The sequence below is a fragment of the Rhopilema esculentum genome, chromosome 6, assembly GCF_057945365.1.
Source record: "Rhopilema esculentum isolate cy_ngs chromosome 6, ASM5794536v1, whole genome shotgun sequence".
Classification (NCBI taxonomy): Eukaryota; Metazoa; Cnidaria; class Scyphozoa; order Rhizostomeae; family Rhizostomatidae; genus Rhopilema; species Rhopilema esculentum.
In genome coordinates this window covers 13,412,369-13,428,685 of record NC_142820.1, presented here as the reverse complement: position 1 = coordinate 13,428,685, position 16,317 = coordinate 13,412,369, and the positions used below count along the sequence as shown (strand labels likewise).

At 38.6% G+C, this 16,317-nt stretch overlaps 3 protein-coding genes across 3 annotated transcripts in view; 2 read left to right on the top strand and 1 right to left on the bottom strand.

Annotated features, from left to right (window-relative positions):
- Positions 1 to 15,573, top strand: part of LOC135686574 (uncharacterized) — a 26,262-nt gene extending 10,689 nt beyond the window's left edge. The window contains exons 13-23 of the mRNA XM_089109009.1: positions 4,646 to 4,745; positions 5,258 to 5,411; positions 5,955 to 6,021; positions 10,220 to 10,286; positions 10,403 to 10,479; positions 10,860 to 10,989; positions 11,682 to 11,711; positions 12,035 to 12,211; positions 12,971 to 13,165; positions 13,744 to 14,052; positions 14,348 to 15,573. Of these exons, the coding sequence (XP_088965135.1) occupies positions 4,646 to 4,745; positions 5,258 to 5,411; positions 5,955 to 6,021; positions 10,220 to 10,286; positions 10,403 to 10,479; positions 10,860 to 10,989; positions 11,682 to 11,711; positions 12,035 to 12,211; positions 12,971 to 13,165; positions 13,744 to 14,052; positions 14,348 to 14,809 (1,768 nt within the window). The 3' untranslated portion in view covers positions 14,810 to 15,573. The remainder of the gene's footprint in view (positions 1 to 4,645; positions 4,746 to 5,257; positions 5,412 to 5,954; positions 6,022 to 10,219; positions 10,287 to 10,402; positions 10,480 to 10,859; positions 10,990 to 11,681; positions 11,712 to 12,034; positions 12,212 to 12,970; positions 13,166 to 13,743; positions 14,053 to 14,347) is intronic.
- On the top strand, positions 770 to 4,331 carry LOC148960152 (uncharacterized). Its single transcript, XM_089109011.1, has one exon. The coding sequence runs from the start codon at positions 770 to 772 to the stop codon at positions 3,377 to 3,379; it is 2,610 nt and encodes an 869-aa protein (XP_088965137.1). The 3' UTR covers positions 3,380 to 4,331.
- Positions 14,767 to 16,317, bottom strand: LOC135686588 (sepiapterin reductase). Its single transcript, XM_089109014.1, has one exon. The coding sequence runs from the start codon at positions 16,315 to 16,317 to the stop codon at positions 15,538 to 15,540; it is 780 nt and encodes a 259-aa protein (XP_088965140.1). The 3' UTR covers positions 14,767 to 15,537.

The window sequence follows — 16,317 nt, the reverse complement described above, 5'->3', positions numbered from 1 at the left end:
CACTGGTAGTAAAGAGGTAATAAATCTGCTAAGCAAATCTGGCGTCACGCCCAGTTACACCACAATACTTGAAACAGGCAAAAAATGGGCCCAGGATACGACAAGAGAATTGAAAAGAAGGACAGCCCCACCATGCATGCAGCCACTAAAACCGACACATATAACTCTGGATAACAATGATGGAAGGCAGATGACCTTAACTGGCGTTGGTACGACCCATGATACAACAGGGACAATCAATCAGCCGACACTGCCTGGTGAAATAGAGTATCAGCCGTCTGAGCCCTCAGAAGTTCTATATGAATGTATAAATGATGATGAATATGATCAAATTGACTATGGCGATTACAAAGTAAGAGTGAAAAAGAGTCCCCCCATTGTTAAGAGCTATCAGGTAAACAGAGATATGAGAGAACTTGAAGGAAGACTTGACACAGATATTGCATGGGCTTTGGCCGCCTCTACATCAGACAATCGGAAAGAAGTACAAGAAGGTGATATGTTTGACTCGGATAACATTGAAGATAGACAGCTTCCAGATGAGTTTGTTGGTTCGTGGACCGCATTCAATAAGAAAGTAACATCAGTTGAGACCACGCAATCAAGAAATGAATACCTTCCCACTATTCCCCATCCTCCAGATGATAGCATATGCAAGTACTACCTTGATTACATCCTTGACTTAGCAGACAGTCTTCGCTTGGACCACATTTTCGTCCACTGTGACCAAGCTGTTTTCTGCAAAATGTCATAAATCATTTGGAAAGAGATGGATAAGTCAGATAAGTACAACAAAATAAAATGCCTGATGGGAGGTTTTCATACTCTTTTAGTGTGGCTCAAAGTTCTCAACAAGCAATTCGGAGCTCTAGGATTTCGTGATTGGTGGTGTCAAGCAAACGTCATTGCAGAAGGCTCAGTAGATCAAGCAGCTGAAGGTCGACACTATTCCCGATCTATGCGTCTTCACAAACAATCACTCGAGGCTCTTCTAAGGTTGAAAACGACCACAGTAAATATTTCCCAGACACTACACAAAGACCTGGAAGCGCTGAGTTCAGACCCATCTGCAGAGACATTAAAAAGAGTCACTTCTTGTCTTGAGTTTGACCGTTTAAAAGCTGAAATGCTGCAGAATAGTGGAACAATGGGTCAGCTAATTGGAAGTTACGTGGAAGATACCAGTGCCATGCTTTCTTTTGTGGCAAGCTTCAGGGAAAGAAATATGGAGCTGCATCTTCAAGCTTTGCAACAATTAATTCCGATGCTTTTTGCCTTCAATCACCCTAACTATTCGCGATACTTAACACACAGTCACATTCTCTTGTCAAATTTGAAAGCGGATGACCCAGATGCATACGAAGATCTTTCTCTTTATGGTCCTGGGGTGAGCCTCAGTGGAAATGTATTTTCGAGTATTCCGGGAGATTTGGTGACAGAAATCGGCCCAAACCGCGAGAGTAAAATACGTGGGGGACCAATGAGAGGTGGCTACAGTACATCTCCGGAAAATGTTGATGAATTCTATAAAAACTCTCATAAACTGGCAAAGCTGAGGAGGCATGTGAAGGATCGGTTTCTCATCAAAACCTCAAGTGGTCACAATGAAACCTCCAGCGGAGCTAAAGCGCGGCACGAGAAACAAGTATCGAGCTTGATTGAAAAGTTGCAGACATATCATACCCCATTTGAAGGACCAGCACGCAATATATCAACAGGGATCGAGTTAGACCCAGCAATAGTGCAAGGGCTAATTGGAGCAAGGTCGGTTGGCGAAGAGATGCATCGCATTTTTTACACAGATCGTGTATTGTCAAATAAGGTAGACTTCTTTGAGTCAATAAAGAGGAGCACCATAAAGACAGGCCTTGAAAAGAAACAGAAAGCGGCCGCAAAAGCCTTATCTGTGCTGAGAGAAGATCGCCAGGCACTTGGTTTGATTGTAGCTAAGTGTCACGACAAACGAGAAGCATTTTCACATTGCCTAACGAAGTATCCCCTCGCAATATCAACACCTGATGGGAAATTGTATCAGCCAGGATCCAAAGCAAAGTTTAGAAATTACCTAATTGAGCAAGCAGGAGCAGTAATAGAGAGTCCCCCTCGCGAGGCAACATGCATCTACGATGGGATGGCTATAATAAGAGCGTCAAGTCCTGCTGAAACATGGGGGCAATACATGTCTGATCAGCTGAGAGCTTTTACTCCTCCGACAGCTTGGCACGCAAAAGAAATTGTGATGGTATTCGACAACTACATCGATCAGGAATACTCCACCAAAGAAACAGCACGTCTCGAAAGAGGTAGCAGTCCCAGAGCTCATCTTGGTTCAAATGATCAAAAAATGTTGGGACGTAAGGAATTTCAGAGCTTTATGCACAACAAACAAAACAAAGACGAGTTGATAAAACGTTTTAATAACTTTGCCGAGCAACCAGAAGCCAAACGTCTTCTCGAGATTCCTCTTACAATAAACCATAGAAAAAAAACAGTAAAAATAACCTCAAATGACATTGATATAAAAGTCGAATGCAATCACGAGGAGGCGGATACTCGGGTAGTAATGCACGCTTTTAATTCTGAGGGTCCTGTTGTTCTTAAAGCCAAGGATACGGACGTTCTTATTCTGATGATATATGCATTCGCATTAAAGGGACAAGAAGCCATGTGGTGTATGCAAATTGACCATAATAAGTATGTTAATATTGGTAAAATTGTCCAGTATCTCGGCGTATCAGTATGTCTACAGCTACCAGCTTTTCATTCTTTGACAGGCTGTGACACCACCAGCTACTTTTATCGTACTTCAAAAGCATCAATATTTGAAAAAGCACGAAAAAACAAGTCTCTACACCTCCTTGAGCCATTGGGCAGTGCAAAAAGTTTGGACGAAGAAGGGGCTGATAGTGTCATCAAATTTATTCACGAAACGATCTATAATGGAAAGCCGAATGACGACCTCGTTACAGCAAGAATAAAGCAGTATGACAAGTTACGAGTAAAGACAACGCAGAGTGTTATACCAGATCCGGAAAGCATAAGGCATCTTATCAAAAGAGCAAATATGGCTGCATATTATCTGAAAGCGTTTAGCTCTCCTGTTATCGACAAAATCAACCCATGCGAAAGTGGCTGGCAAATAGATGAATCAGGATGCTTAATTCCTCTCTGGTATCGTGGGCCACAAATGCCCGCTGTAGTAAGGGCTGAACGGAGAGAAGTAGAGTATAGCCATCAAGTCATTACAGATGCAGAAGTTGCCGGTGGTGAAAATGAATTTGTTGATGTGCTTTATACAAGCTCAGAAGAGGATTTTTGGGAAGAGTTTGACTCAGATTGCGATGGATATGACAGCAATGACCCAGAATATCTACCATAAATCTGAATATGCCACTCTTTCAGTTTTTGATATTTTAGCCAAATTTATTTAGGTACGATCTCGTTTTAACAATATTAAATACTAAATATACCATTTTCACACTTTCATCAGTTCTTTTGAAATGGATCTTGGAACAACCGTTGCATGGGCATGATGTGTAGCAAAATCAAACATACATTGCTTTTAACTACGCACGAATGAAACTTTATGTGTTGACAGCACTGCACAATTCGCGATTCAGTTACACAGCATTTCAAAGAGAACTTTGTTCCGAGATGCAATTCAAACGAACAGATTTAAATGCGGAAATAATCTTGTCCTAAGTAAACCAGTAATACGAGGTTTTTATTTGTCAGCAGTAACTCGGCCTTTGAGAAAACAATCATGCATTGCTATTCACAATCGAAAAAACATTTAAATTTAATATACTACTGCGAGTATCTAGTTCAATTTTCAAACATTAATCTTAGATATATGGGACTGACGTCATATAGCCACACCCTGCCCCACCCACCCAAAATATGCAATTTTGACATGCAATCATAGAAAGAGGACAACATTAGTTGAAAAGCCTTTCAATTTGGCTAATATTAGCCACTTTAAAGGCATTTAGCCTTAGAAAAGTGCGAGTGACGTAATATGACCACGCCCTGCCACACCCACCACATAATCGAATGGTGACAAGCATATTCTGAAAGAGCATTAAATTTCACGTAGGAAAAACATTGCCACATATATCCGTTTTTAATATTCGAAAGATTCTGGCCATGCACCTGTCTAATAGGCCTGACTGATGTACACAATGATAATTAGCCTGCTCATTTTAGTAATACAACAATACATTATTACATGGTGATAATTGTCATTTTGCTATCGATTGTATTCAGAAGAAAATCTCTTTGACCACAAAAAAGAATCATCACGTGTTTTTTTTTTAAGATTTTTCACATTTCCGACCCCCCACTTACTAGGACCCTCCCCCCGCGCTTATTTATTTTTTGAAAAATTTCTAACCCCCCCACTATCAAGACCCCCCCTTCTATTAAGGATCTTAGAGTAATCCCCCTAAAGAATAATGCATTTTATAAGATAAGATAAGATAAGATAAAGCATACGACTTGTGACGTGGCACTTCAGTTGAGATAAAGAAGATTATCCGATGAAAACCTACTTGAAATGAATGTCACGGAAGGTTTAGGTCAACTATAGCAAGCATTTGTCTGTATTCTTGTGTATTGGAAATCTTGCAATAATTTTCTTTTTCAGACGAATTAATGTTCCCGAATGGATAAACTTCAACCAAGCTTTGTCTTTGGTTCTCTTTGTCGGTGTTGTTCTTTGTGGGCTTCAACTAAATTATACCAAAGTGAGTTTCAAGTTTCTTGCCTTCCGATATTAAATCTCATTGTGAAAAGCGAAAAATTTCCAAGTGTAAATGTTTGAGTCAGTTGCGTACCAAGGGTGCCAGATTATAAAGGGGCAAAGAATGGATAATTTATAGGTTAGAGACCAGGAAGTGTCTTGCCTGCAGAATTTTACGGTAATTGCTTTAAGAACACTAAAAACACGCTTAAAACAAATAGTTGAAGATTATGCTAAAAAGCTTCTTGTCTGGCGGAGACAGACCTCCAAACTTGCTCAAGAGTAGAATGTTGAAAGAGGATGTTTAAAGTCTGAGCGTTTAAGCAGATGTGTGATAACTATGGGTAGGAGGGCTTGAAAGAAAAGTCACATTAAATTGCTTTTAGCAGTTTGCTTGATCATGAGAAGGAACAAAATAACTATTCTTCATTTGTTATTTTTCTATGATACCCGTCATCGTTTGCATTTGCTTTCATATACACTGCTTGGAACATTGACATCGAGCCCTTCTTTTAGAGCATGTGTTCATTACTGGCCTTCCTCCTCTATTATTTTGGCCTTGGCGTTTTCTTCTGGCAATTCCTCAAAGCTGCACAGCTCAGTGGAAAGTTTGACGACTTTTTTGCCAGCGGACGCAACATCTACCTTTTCTACTTCCTCCTTGGATGGAGTACGTTGCAATTTTATTCTATCCCTTTTAAAACTATTAAACATTTGAGCAAATAGATAAAGAGTCGATTTATTGTAATGTACCCCTAAACGCCTTGCTACGTAATACTCCAGTTGATTTTTTTTAATCATATGAAGATTGAATTAAGCATCGAAGAAAGTTTAAAGTCCGGATAAAGAACAAATTTAAATGAGAATAGTAAACTTCTACCCTCAGGTTAGCAATTTAGATGGCGTGAGTGTTCAAATTCGGCTCATAGGTCAAGATGGTAATTTATATTTGACTTGTTCATGGATATACGACAAGGTTTTTTGAAAACGCTCAAAAGCTGGAAGTAAGCTGAAAACACTTTTACAATTTTCAACAACGATAATAACTTTTGCACACCCTTATTAGGCCTCGCAGAGACTTGATAGATGTTCATCTTACGTTACCTTTATTGTTTTTCATTCATTGTTTTTGGTGGGTAAAATATTAGCTAATTAAAACCAACTTACTTTGCATCATAACTAGGCACTCAAAACTTTTGCCTGATTTTTGCAGCATTACCAATGTTCATTGCTGGTATGGCAGCTGGTGCTTTGTTTATCGAAAGAGATGCATCGCAAAGGTGTGTTATTTGCATTTGACAAGTGGTATATGTCACGTAGTAACAGGTCTAGGGTCATTAATAAGCTGAAAGGGGGTGGGGGGATGGAGAATATTCATTACGGCTATTACTTGGCTTGACAAGCAACACGTCATCGTCATTACCTTGACAATCACCGAATTCATCAATTTAGGACCTGAAACAGTTGTCTGCGCCAACGTTAAACACGACTGAGTTAATGCATTTTTTTCAAAAAACTACTCATCTGAAAATTAGCTCTGGCCGACTATCCTGCAATATTACAAAATTAAAAAAGACTATTCTGTCAATTCTGGCATTGGTACTGTTCAAATTTAAAGATTTTAAAAGGCCTTAACTCCATGACAGTACCATGAACAAGGAATTCAATGGGGACGGGGTGCGCAGGTACTTCCCCCAAATGAGCTGTGAAACGATCATTAGCGCTTCCTAGAGACAGAGTTTGTCTTTCGGTAGCGTTCTGACCTGACATATCTAGATGTGTCACTGCTCAAAACTCCGAAACTCCGTCAAAAACTAACAACAGGACTGGCTGATTGGCATAAAACTTAAGACCCAGACTTTTCTGACATATTTGCTTGCTGTAGCATGCTCTAATTGAAACATTTGATAGGATCTGGATGACTGTGAATATTTCAAAAAGTTTTTTGTATTGTTCTTGCCGATTTAGCGAAGCCAATCTAATTAACGCGTCATTCATGTCGAGGAGTTTTTAAGCGGCATTAACTAATCGCAGGTCACATAGGGTTAGAGAACGATCTTCTGCCAATATCGAGGGGCAATTCACTCTTGAAAATAGCGTACAATATTTTCTCTAAATCAAAAGGATTTCCAAGGATTTTCAGATAATACAATAGGATTTTCACAAAAGAGTACGAAATTTTCTTAGAGTGATTTGCCCCTCGGCCAATATGACATCCTGCAAAATGTGTGACCTCTCCGTCTCGCTCTTCTCTTACCACCAGGGTCGCGAAAATTTTATATTTTGATTAATTGTATACTCTTTCATTGGCTAATGTATCTTAAAATGGATGGACTGAGTGAAGATTTGATGTTTTCACCCCTCCCCTACACAACCTGTGTTTGTGTCCCTGATTGTTTCTTATAAAAAAATTCATTTTAGTTTTTAAAAGCATTGAATAACCTTTTTATTAATGTTTGGTATGAAAATTTTAACCCAGAAAACTACAGTAACGTAAAATTCAGTAATGTGTTCATACACCAAACAAAAAAGTCTAAATTTCGTTTATTCGAACTATCTTTCCTGCATTGCATGCTCTCAGCCTTAAATTGCATCTCTTATCCATATCTCCTGATGAAAAGTGTCTTTCTTTGTCAAAGAGAAGTAGCCAATGCAGGGCCCTATAAAGTTCAAATGGATTAAGGGGAGTGGCAAAGGGGCTGTGTGTTGCAAAATTAGAAGCAAATTCTAGAGATGAAGCACGTACACCCAGTTTATGGCGCTAGGCCTCTCGTGCACAATTTTACGGTCATGCCGGGACTTTCACGGCCCTTTATGTCATCAGGTACCAATACTGATACTTCTTTCCAAGAACATTTTCAACATGTCTAGCCCCAATAATTGCAGCTTTCGTCAACTCTCATTTGCATTGAAACTCAGACTCGAAATTTTTCAGCATCAATTATTGATCTCAATAATATGTTCTACATACATGTTACCAGTTTTTGTATACGTATTACCAAATTATGAATTAAATCTACTAACAACAACAATTAAGATGAATAGATATCAGACACATGGCTAAAGCTCTAGACATTGCGATCAAAGTCGTGTGAACAATTCCTTTGATAAGGGCGCTAGTTAGCCTAAAGTTTGGTTTGATGTTTAAACTTTTGTTTTAAGCTGCGATTCTGCATTTGAATTTTATAAAATCATCAAGCATTTCTTGCTATTTTAAAACTGGCTGCTAATGAGGTTCATCGACCTTTCATATTTCTCAAAGTGCTCTTTCAGTTTGAGGTTTAAGGGTCCAGTTTCTCAAGTTGTATTTGAAATAATCTTGATCGTGTTATGATGGCTAGATTAATAGAAACAGCAAAAGCAAGTGAATCTGAAGTCGAGAACACATTTCCAAATGAAATTAATTACTTAAAATCGATTAAAAAATTTCACTGTTAAAGTTGCTCACTGGAGGCCATTTACAAAACTTAGAATTGACAGTTATGACTTCTCTCGTAATTGAGACAATCAAGCGGTAGGTTTCTGCGTCCATATCTTCAGCTTTGTGGCACACTGAAAACTTTGGCACTTACAACTTTTTACAATTGGGATATTTATTATCAGTTTTTTCAGCTTTCTTTTCGGACAGTTCAGAGTCAAAGGAACCAGCTCGACGGATCTTGGGAAACACCCAAAACAGCCAAGTTTTCCGACTTCAAGGTCTGGAAACCAGATTGAATTGCACCAGCCTTTGCAAGCACGGTTCATTATTTTCTTCACTTTGCAGCCACGGACCTTGATGCTCTCCATTTTCCATTTTGCAAAGCAGCGATCTTTGTCCACCATAACTGACACGCCATTTTCTAGTTCAGGCTGATCGCAAGTCTTGTCTTTCAAGGACTTCCAAAACGTGCACTTGGTCCTTGTTACTTGCTTTTCTGTTGTGAAGGCAGCTAAAATGAAATGGCAGTAGCAGGCGATGAATAAAACATGTCCGCGTGGAAGCGCCATTTTCCCTCCTCGGCTGCTGCCTTGCCTGATGTGCTTTGACAACGCCAGACACAACGCCTCCTTATACCAAGGGTGTGTCTTGGGCAGCTATGTCTAGGACTGGCCAATCATAACGGTTACGTCATATTATGTTCTCAAGACAGGGATAACAATGAACCTGCAAAAGGGTTCATGAACCATTATTGTACCACTTTGCACCAAACAGGACAGTGATCCACTGTCACGAAAATTCTCTTTTGTAAAAGTTTACCTAAGGTCAGCTCGCTCAGATTCTTACTTTTTAATACCCAACTCAAGTGCTTTAAGCGGATTTTGTTCTTACTTCACTGAAGGGTGTAGATTCTAGTCTTCTCTCTTTCACGTTACAACGGCATAAATCTTGGCCTTTCATGTTCAAACGAATCTTCTGGGCCAATAAAAGTAATACCAACAAAAGTATGGCCACCAATACTGTTTTTATTCTAAAATATATTTGAAAATGTTGAAAATTCTTCAGATTACTGCGAAGCTCTAACAGAATGATTCTTCAGTAAAACGTTCTAAAGACTTTCAAAACTTCGTTTCGAATTAGGATGATTACGCACTGTAGAGGCCAACAAGTACTGTGTCACTTAGTTTGGTCGAGCCCTGACCTTGCAAGCTTCCTCCATTCTTCCCTGTTTTTCATTCAGTTCCTAATCTTTCACGTGTCCTCCTGGCTGGTGTCTTCCTGGTTTGTTTCCTCATTCAGGTTTTCGAGATAGGTAACTGCTCTTTTCCCTCTAGCTTGCTTTCCTCTTGTGGGTTCCCACAGTACCAGGTGGACAGCAATCTCCACCTTGTGGCTCACACAATGACCTGGCATTCGGTGTCTGCTCTCCCTAACCTTTTCTGAGCCCGACATCGCAAGTACTGTCTCACTGATGGGTTTAAAAATGTCATTTCTGGAAAACAGCTTCGTAAATTTTGTCAACAAAATTATTCAAAGCATACTCTATGAAGAGTGTCGATGATTAAAAACTCGTGAAAGAAATTTTTTTGATGGCAAAAAGTTACCATAGATTAGGTCAAAGTCTTTAAAAAACGTATGTTATGAAGATAATCGTAAGCAGGGACGATGTTGCAGGGCCTCTAAAGCTCCAAATTTGTCGCAAAATTTGTCGATTTGACTCCCACTGCGTCACAGATGGTTTGTATAGTTGAGTTGTTACGATGGAAAGAAATGTAGATAATTGTGATGCAAAATACACGCAAGGCCACCGAGAGGGAAAATGGGAGCCTCTGGGAGCCTTTGGGAGCCTCTGGGGCAAATCCGAAAGACGAGGCTCTCTGGGAGTGAATTGAGCATAAAATATTTGCGACCACATCCTTAAGATTAGTTTAATTTACATTTCAAAATATTTTTTGCATTAATCATCTTGCAACCGTTTACAACGTTTCACTGTTTTGGGCCCTGAATGCTGACCCAGTCGTTTCGACAGTTTTTGATGAGAGGCATTTTTCTTGCAGCTGTTGGCATGCACTTGTTGGTGGCACTGTTTGGGGATATACATCTCCGGCATATTTTCTCGTCCTAGTGAGTAATACTGTCTTAATTTACATGCCAAACTTCTTTTACGGTTTATTAAGCATAGAAAGTTGAATGCTGTTCGCCTTAAATTGGTTGTGAAACCTAATCGATTTCTCTACTAGGCTAATTTGCTGATATTATACAAAGTTTCAAAGAAAACAAAAAAGAACTTGGAGCGTTTTAATCATCCGGAGTTAAGGTAAGGGCACGGAGATTATTCAAATGAATAAAAAATAGAAACATTTTATCCGAGGGGCAATTCACTCTTTCAAATAGCGTACGAGATTTTCTCTAAATCAAAAGGATTTTTGGGGATTTTCAGATAAAACAATGGGATTTCCACCAAAGGTGTACGAGATTTTTTGGAGTGATTTGCCCCTCGATTTTATCCTTGTTCTTGCTCTTGAAATATTACCTTTTTACTTCACACTTTTTGACATTGACAGAACTGCATTCTGGATTGCGCTGTTTTTGAAACTTTGTGCCCAGTTATATCGAGAAATGGGTGGTTATAATTAATCTATGTGGCAATTCTTCAAGGCGTGTATTTTTGTGAATTTTATGTAATTTCATTTACAGGAAGAGAATCCTGCGAGAGTTGCTGCAGCTAACCTTGTACATCCTTACTGCAGTGTCCGGGATCCTTTCCGTTTTGAATAAGACAACTTTCTCCCTACAGTACATGTTCTGCTTGTCTATCACCTTAGCGGTAAGATTTAAATGCATATTTGAAATAAAATAAAACGATCTACTTTCCAACATTCTTACCAAATTTTCTTACCAAAGATTTGTCCACGTTCAGTGACGTTAAACGTGAATTACCTTATAGTTTGTTATCCGAAATAACGTTGCAAACGATTGTCCTTAGCATCTGCTGGTTGGTCCTAAATAGAAACATTCATCGCGGATGCAGACCTTATTCTGACTGTCGCACACATAGGTGGGATCGGAAAAATTACTTGCGATCACTTCCATTGTCTTTTCATATTGTAATATGGACACTCCCATTACAAAACGAATCACAAAAATTACAAAAACTGCCCCTTTTCATTTGTAAGATGGACACGCCCATTAGATTTCCCAATACCTTGTCAAACTGCATTACATTCTCTTTAGGTATTTTAAAATGAAATACCTCATTCATCATATTTTATTACTTGTGGGGCGTAGCTAGCGGGGGTGTAGGGGGGTGTAACACCCCCATACTTCATGAATTCGTCAGTAAATCTTAAGTTTGTCTACCAAATCCTCAGTTTGTCGGTAGATCATCTATCAGTTGGTGAAATAGCACCTAAATTATCATGACCCTCCACTCTTCTAGTCTGGAAGGTCAAGCGACGCCACTGATTACTTATAATATATTTACAATTTATAACATTTGTTGTTATCATTCAATTTCAGGTGCTGCTGATGAGTCTTGGCGCAAAACAGGTACCATTTATTCATTTTCATGTTTTTTCTTATTAATTTAGGACTAACCAAGAGCAGTGCACGAAGGGGCGGTTTAATTGGCGGTGGATGGGGGTTTAGCATACTTAAAACCACACAACGAACCCTCCTGCTCTTGATTTTTAACCTTCTAAAAAACGTTAGCTGTATGTGTCAGCAGACATAAAGTATTTAAAATGCTATGCTAAAAATGTAGTTACAATATTCATTTTTTCATGTACAAAGTATCTTTTAACTTTAAAAATAAACACTTTATGTCTTTCACGGATACTTCGTAATCATAGCCAGAGCATTTTTCATTTCAGCGAAGGCCAGGTTATAAAAAGATCCACTACGCCGAGACGCCTGGAAAAGATTATGAAGTGAAGGAAAAGCAAACAGACGAAAAGGATGATGTTGATAATGTGAAGAAAAAATCTAAATTCCCCTTCGCTCCATCTTTATCGATGAAAGCATATAAAAAATGGAAAAGATTTAAAAAGGTAAGTAGACACTAGCTTTCAATTGTAAGTTCATTTTAAAACTGCACTGCAACATGTTGAATATTATTGCACGACAAATACAGCACATTTCAATAACATTTTTGTACTGCTTTGCACTGCTTGTAATGTACATTCCGTTACTTCATTTTAATGTATATACTGTTATGTGCCGTACCATGCTATGTTAGGCAGTAGTGTCCCGTCCAACATATAGAAAAAAATCTTTTAATTTCAGGTCTGGTGCGTTTCTTATAAAATGAGATACAAGTCAAATTAGTTTATTATTAGAATGTAGTAAAGTTTATTATTAGAAAAACAGCGTATAACAGATCAGTTGGATAGCTAAAAGTTTAACGATGGTGGTACAAAACGTCTCATGATGACTGCGGAGAAGAGGAAGGGGATATATGAATCAAAATCCTCAAGGATATAAAAAGCTATTCATTTTAAAAAACTGATAAATATTTCTGTAAAGACTTATCTATAAACGTATAGTGGCATAAAGGCAAAGATTGTTGAACAGTAGAATTGACTGTCCTTGACAGTCAAAACGGAAGGTTTAATACATGTTCTTTTTAATAAGAAACAATATTTTTCAGCCATGTACCTGTCTCTATTAATGGGGTATTGTTTGAAAATCACTGCCTGTATTTCTAAAATTTGTGGTTCTCGCATGCGGGACATTACTGTACATTTACGCATAATACTGTGCTATGCCGTTGTTTTTATGTTATGTTGTACTCCATGTGTTCTTTTCAGTATGACCTTAAACTGGCAAAATCCTTCCTGGGCCCGTCGAGAACCGATTCTCCTGAATACAAAATGTACATTGAAATGGAAGAGCGCAGCGAAAGCAAGGCTTCAGTGCGGACTTCGACATCCGTTAGAAGTGACTCTGTTCTCAGCACAGAAAAATATGTAGAAACATCGGATGCTGAATCCGAACTTCAAATGGTAATGTTTTCAATAGCTCTCGCGCAATCAATTTCGATATTATTGACTATTGTAATTCTGTTGAATTGTAAACACCATCCGCAGTCGGGACCAGATGACTATATGTCCTTCCCCACTGCATGGTGCAAATGAAGTAAGTTGTTCTCTCTTTAGGTTTTGTGTACCTTTGAGGTACACAAATGAGGAGATTGAGGATCTTTAGGTTTTGATTGATGACAAAAAACTTTCGATATGACAAAGTGTTCTCTATGACAGGCCTGAGAGGTCCTGTGGCAGAAAGGTAAAACCTTCGCGAAATGTCACGTAACAATGGTGTGTAGTGCCTTTTGCTTTAATGAGTCGGAGTGGCATTTGGTTTACGATTTTTTAAGTCCATTTCACGCTTATCGTGTTCCGTTTAGTCAGAATTCGGTTCTTCTTCGAAAGATTTTGCTACCTATTTCACATCGTTTCTTGTCCATTTTGAGCTTGAAAAAAACTGAGAGTAAGAAAAGAGAAATGATTATTTGATTTCGTTCATTTAAGAAATGAGATGTAAGAAGAATTTGATATAGTTAAGTTTTCATTTCCATTTGCAGTCATCAGACGAGGAAGACGGAAGGTCGTCACGTGTATCAAAAGGAAGCAAAATAGAAGTGAAAGCCGACGTGAACGTAGCCGGGAGCCGAAGGTCGATAGCGACAGTTGGTTCACAAAACCAAATGATAGGGGATGATGATTATGATGAAAATGGTGACACAAATGAAATCATTCATGATCCTGAGCATCAAAATGATGGCAATACAGTAAGCGGCAGCAGGGCAAGCATTCATCCTGAAGCACAACTAAACGACCATGAAACACAAGCTAATGATGGCCACCATGAAACACAACCTAATGATGTCCAGGTACATGTTTTAATATCTTATTTAGGCCGACCTGTTCCACCCATCAAAGCGTGTCAATTTGAAATCATATCCTTTTAAAATATCACTTCGAGGTTTAGCAGCGATACTGTTGAAGAAATTTCGCCTAAAATATGCATGTTTTTATTGCTAAGATATAAAACGATGTGCCTGTTCCATTTTCCTGCTCAACTGCACCAAATGATACTGGTTTGGAGTGACAAATTTTCATTTTCGTTATACCATTGATGTTTTGGATATGAAGGATTTTTGATAATTTGACGTGTTATTTTCAAAGGACGAAAGTGCGGACATGCGGAGTGAAAGTGCAGCAGAGGAAGCAAGAACGCCCTCAGAGCGACCGTTGACCAGAGAAATGAGTGTAGCTTATTCTAACAAAGATGGCGAGTCTGAGGAAGAAAACAGACGGCCCACAGGGGAAGAATATCAAGTAGATTCTCCAGAAAACATGCCACCTAGCGAAAGTGGCGACTGTGCAGAAGAAGAGGAAGATTTAAGTGACTTTCCAAAAATTACAGTCAACGCATTTGGTGGGACCCCCGATGATGTTAATCCAGGAATGCACCCTGCTATCAACAGATCAGCTTTATCAATTCGAGCAAATGCAGCAAAAGAGGCAGAGGACGAGGCTATGTCCGTTTGCTCCCTTGAGGAAGATGATGATAACGAAGAACATAACGAGGAAAAAACTGAACATGAGCCACAGGGTCTTACATACGAAGATATACCTACTTCTTAATATGCTTCTTAATAATAATCCACTGTAACATAGGCAATGAGAGAAGATTGGGAGGCAAAGGCAAGTCTAGTTGAAAGAGACCAGGGAGGAAGTTTAGGAAAAAGCCCATTTTTAATAATACATCTGAAATGAGCTTTGCGCTTTCACCACACACCAATCCTTTCCCAATCCAATCGCTTTAACACTCCTCCTTTCCCTCGTTAGGCCTTAGCTTTAGGCTCTTGAGCCTTTCCCTAGCATCACCTACTTAAAAACAAACCCTGTGATAATTAGGGAGAGGCTCCTCCCTATCCCCCTAGCTACCTCAGCAACTAACCATAACCTGTTTGTTCATTGATTCCACTCTGGGCCTTCGGTTTCAGCATTGTAAGCAAATATTTCTGGCATAACGATACTGTTTTAGCATGGTATAAGTGAATTTATTTCCATTTTTCTCAATAATTTATTTTCAAAAGGCTATTTAAAGCACAAATAGTAACTGCAAATGGAATTTCTGCATTAATTTTGCAAGAAAAAAGTGAAAAAATTCAAAGGTTATTGGTAGCATTAATAGAATACTTTTTGCAATTTCATTTCCAAGTCGACTACATGTTTAAAATATGCGTAAAATAAAGTTAAAGTAATCTACTTCGACATCTACTTTTTATTTAATGAAGAAATCTAATTTTAACTAGAAAAGTATGTATAGATAATTCTGAAATTCATTGTACACTAAAAGGATTCGTACATCACTGAAAATCATAAAAGTCAATATGATCACCTGATTTATATTCATTTTTTCGCAAAATTCTCACTAATTTATCAGCAGAAGTATCAGGTTGGATAATTGAGTTCTTTTCTCTCATTGCCTTAAAAAACTCTCTTGACGCTTCATTTCCACAGTTCTGTTGAATGTTCATGGACATTGCAGTTTCCATTGGGCCAGGGGCATAGTTAAGCACCCTGATTTCAGTTTCCTCACAAGCAAGGCATTTGTGAAACATATCCCTTGCAGCTTTTCCGCTACAGTAGAAGGCCATAAACTGCATTTCCTGAATGGCAGCCAGAGACGAAATATTAATCACAAACTTTTTGCTGGACTTAAAAGCTGCAACAAACTTTGATGTTAGGTGAAAAACTGATGTGATGTTGAGATCAAAATATCTTCTTGCCAAAGATAAAGAATCCTGTTCTTTAACTGGAACTTTTATTTCACCAAGGCTGCCAGCATTGTTTACCAGGATTGCAGTGGCAAATTCTTTACAGTTGACTCCTAAAGCATGTGAAATGCATTCATTTAGAGTATCAAGGTTTTCCAAGTCACACAAAACTATTTCCACAGACACCAAACAATTAGCTTGATTGACAAGTCTCTTTGTTTCATTCAACCATTGTTCATTTCTTCCCATTAAGATCATGACCGACCCTTCATGAAATCTACATTGTTTTGCAAAGGCAACTGCAGTTGACCGACCAAACCCTCTGCTGGCTCCAGTGATCAGGCAGAATGTTTTGTCATCAAAATTCAT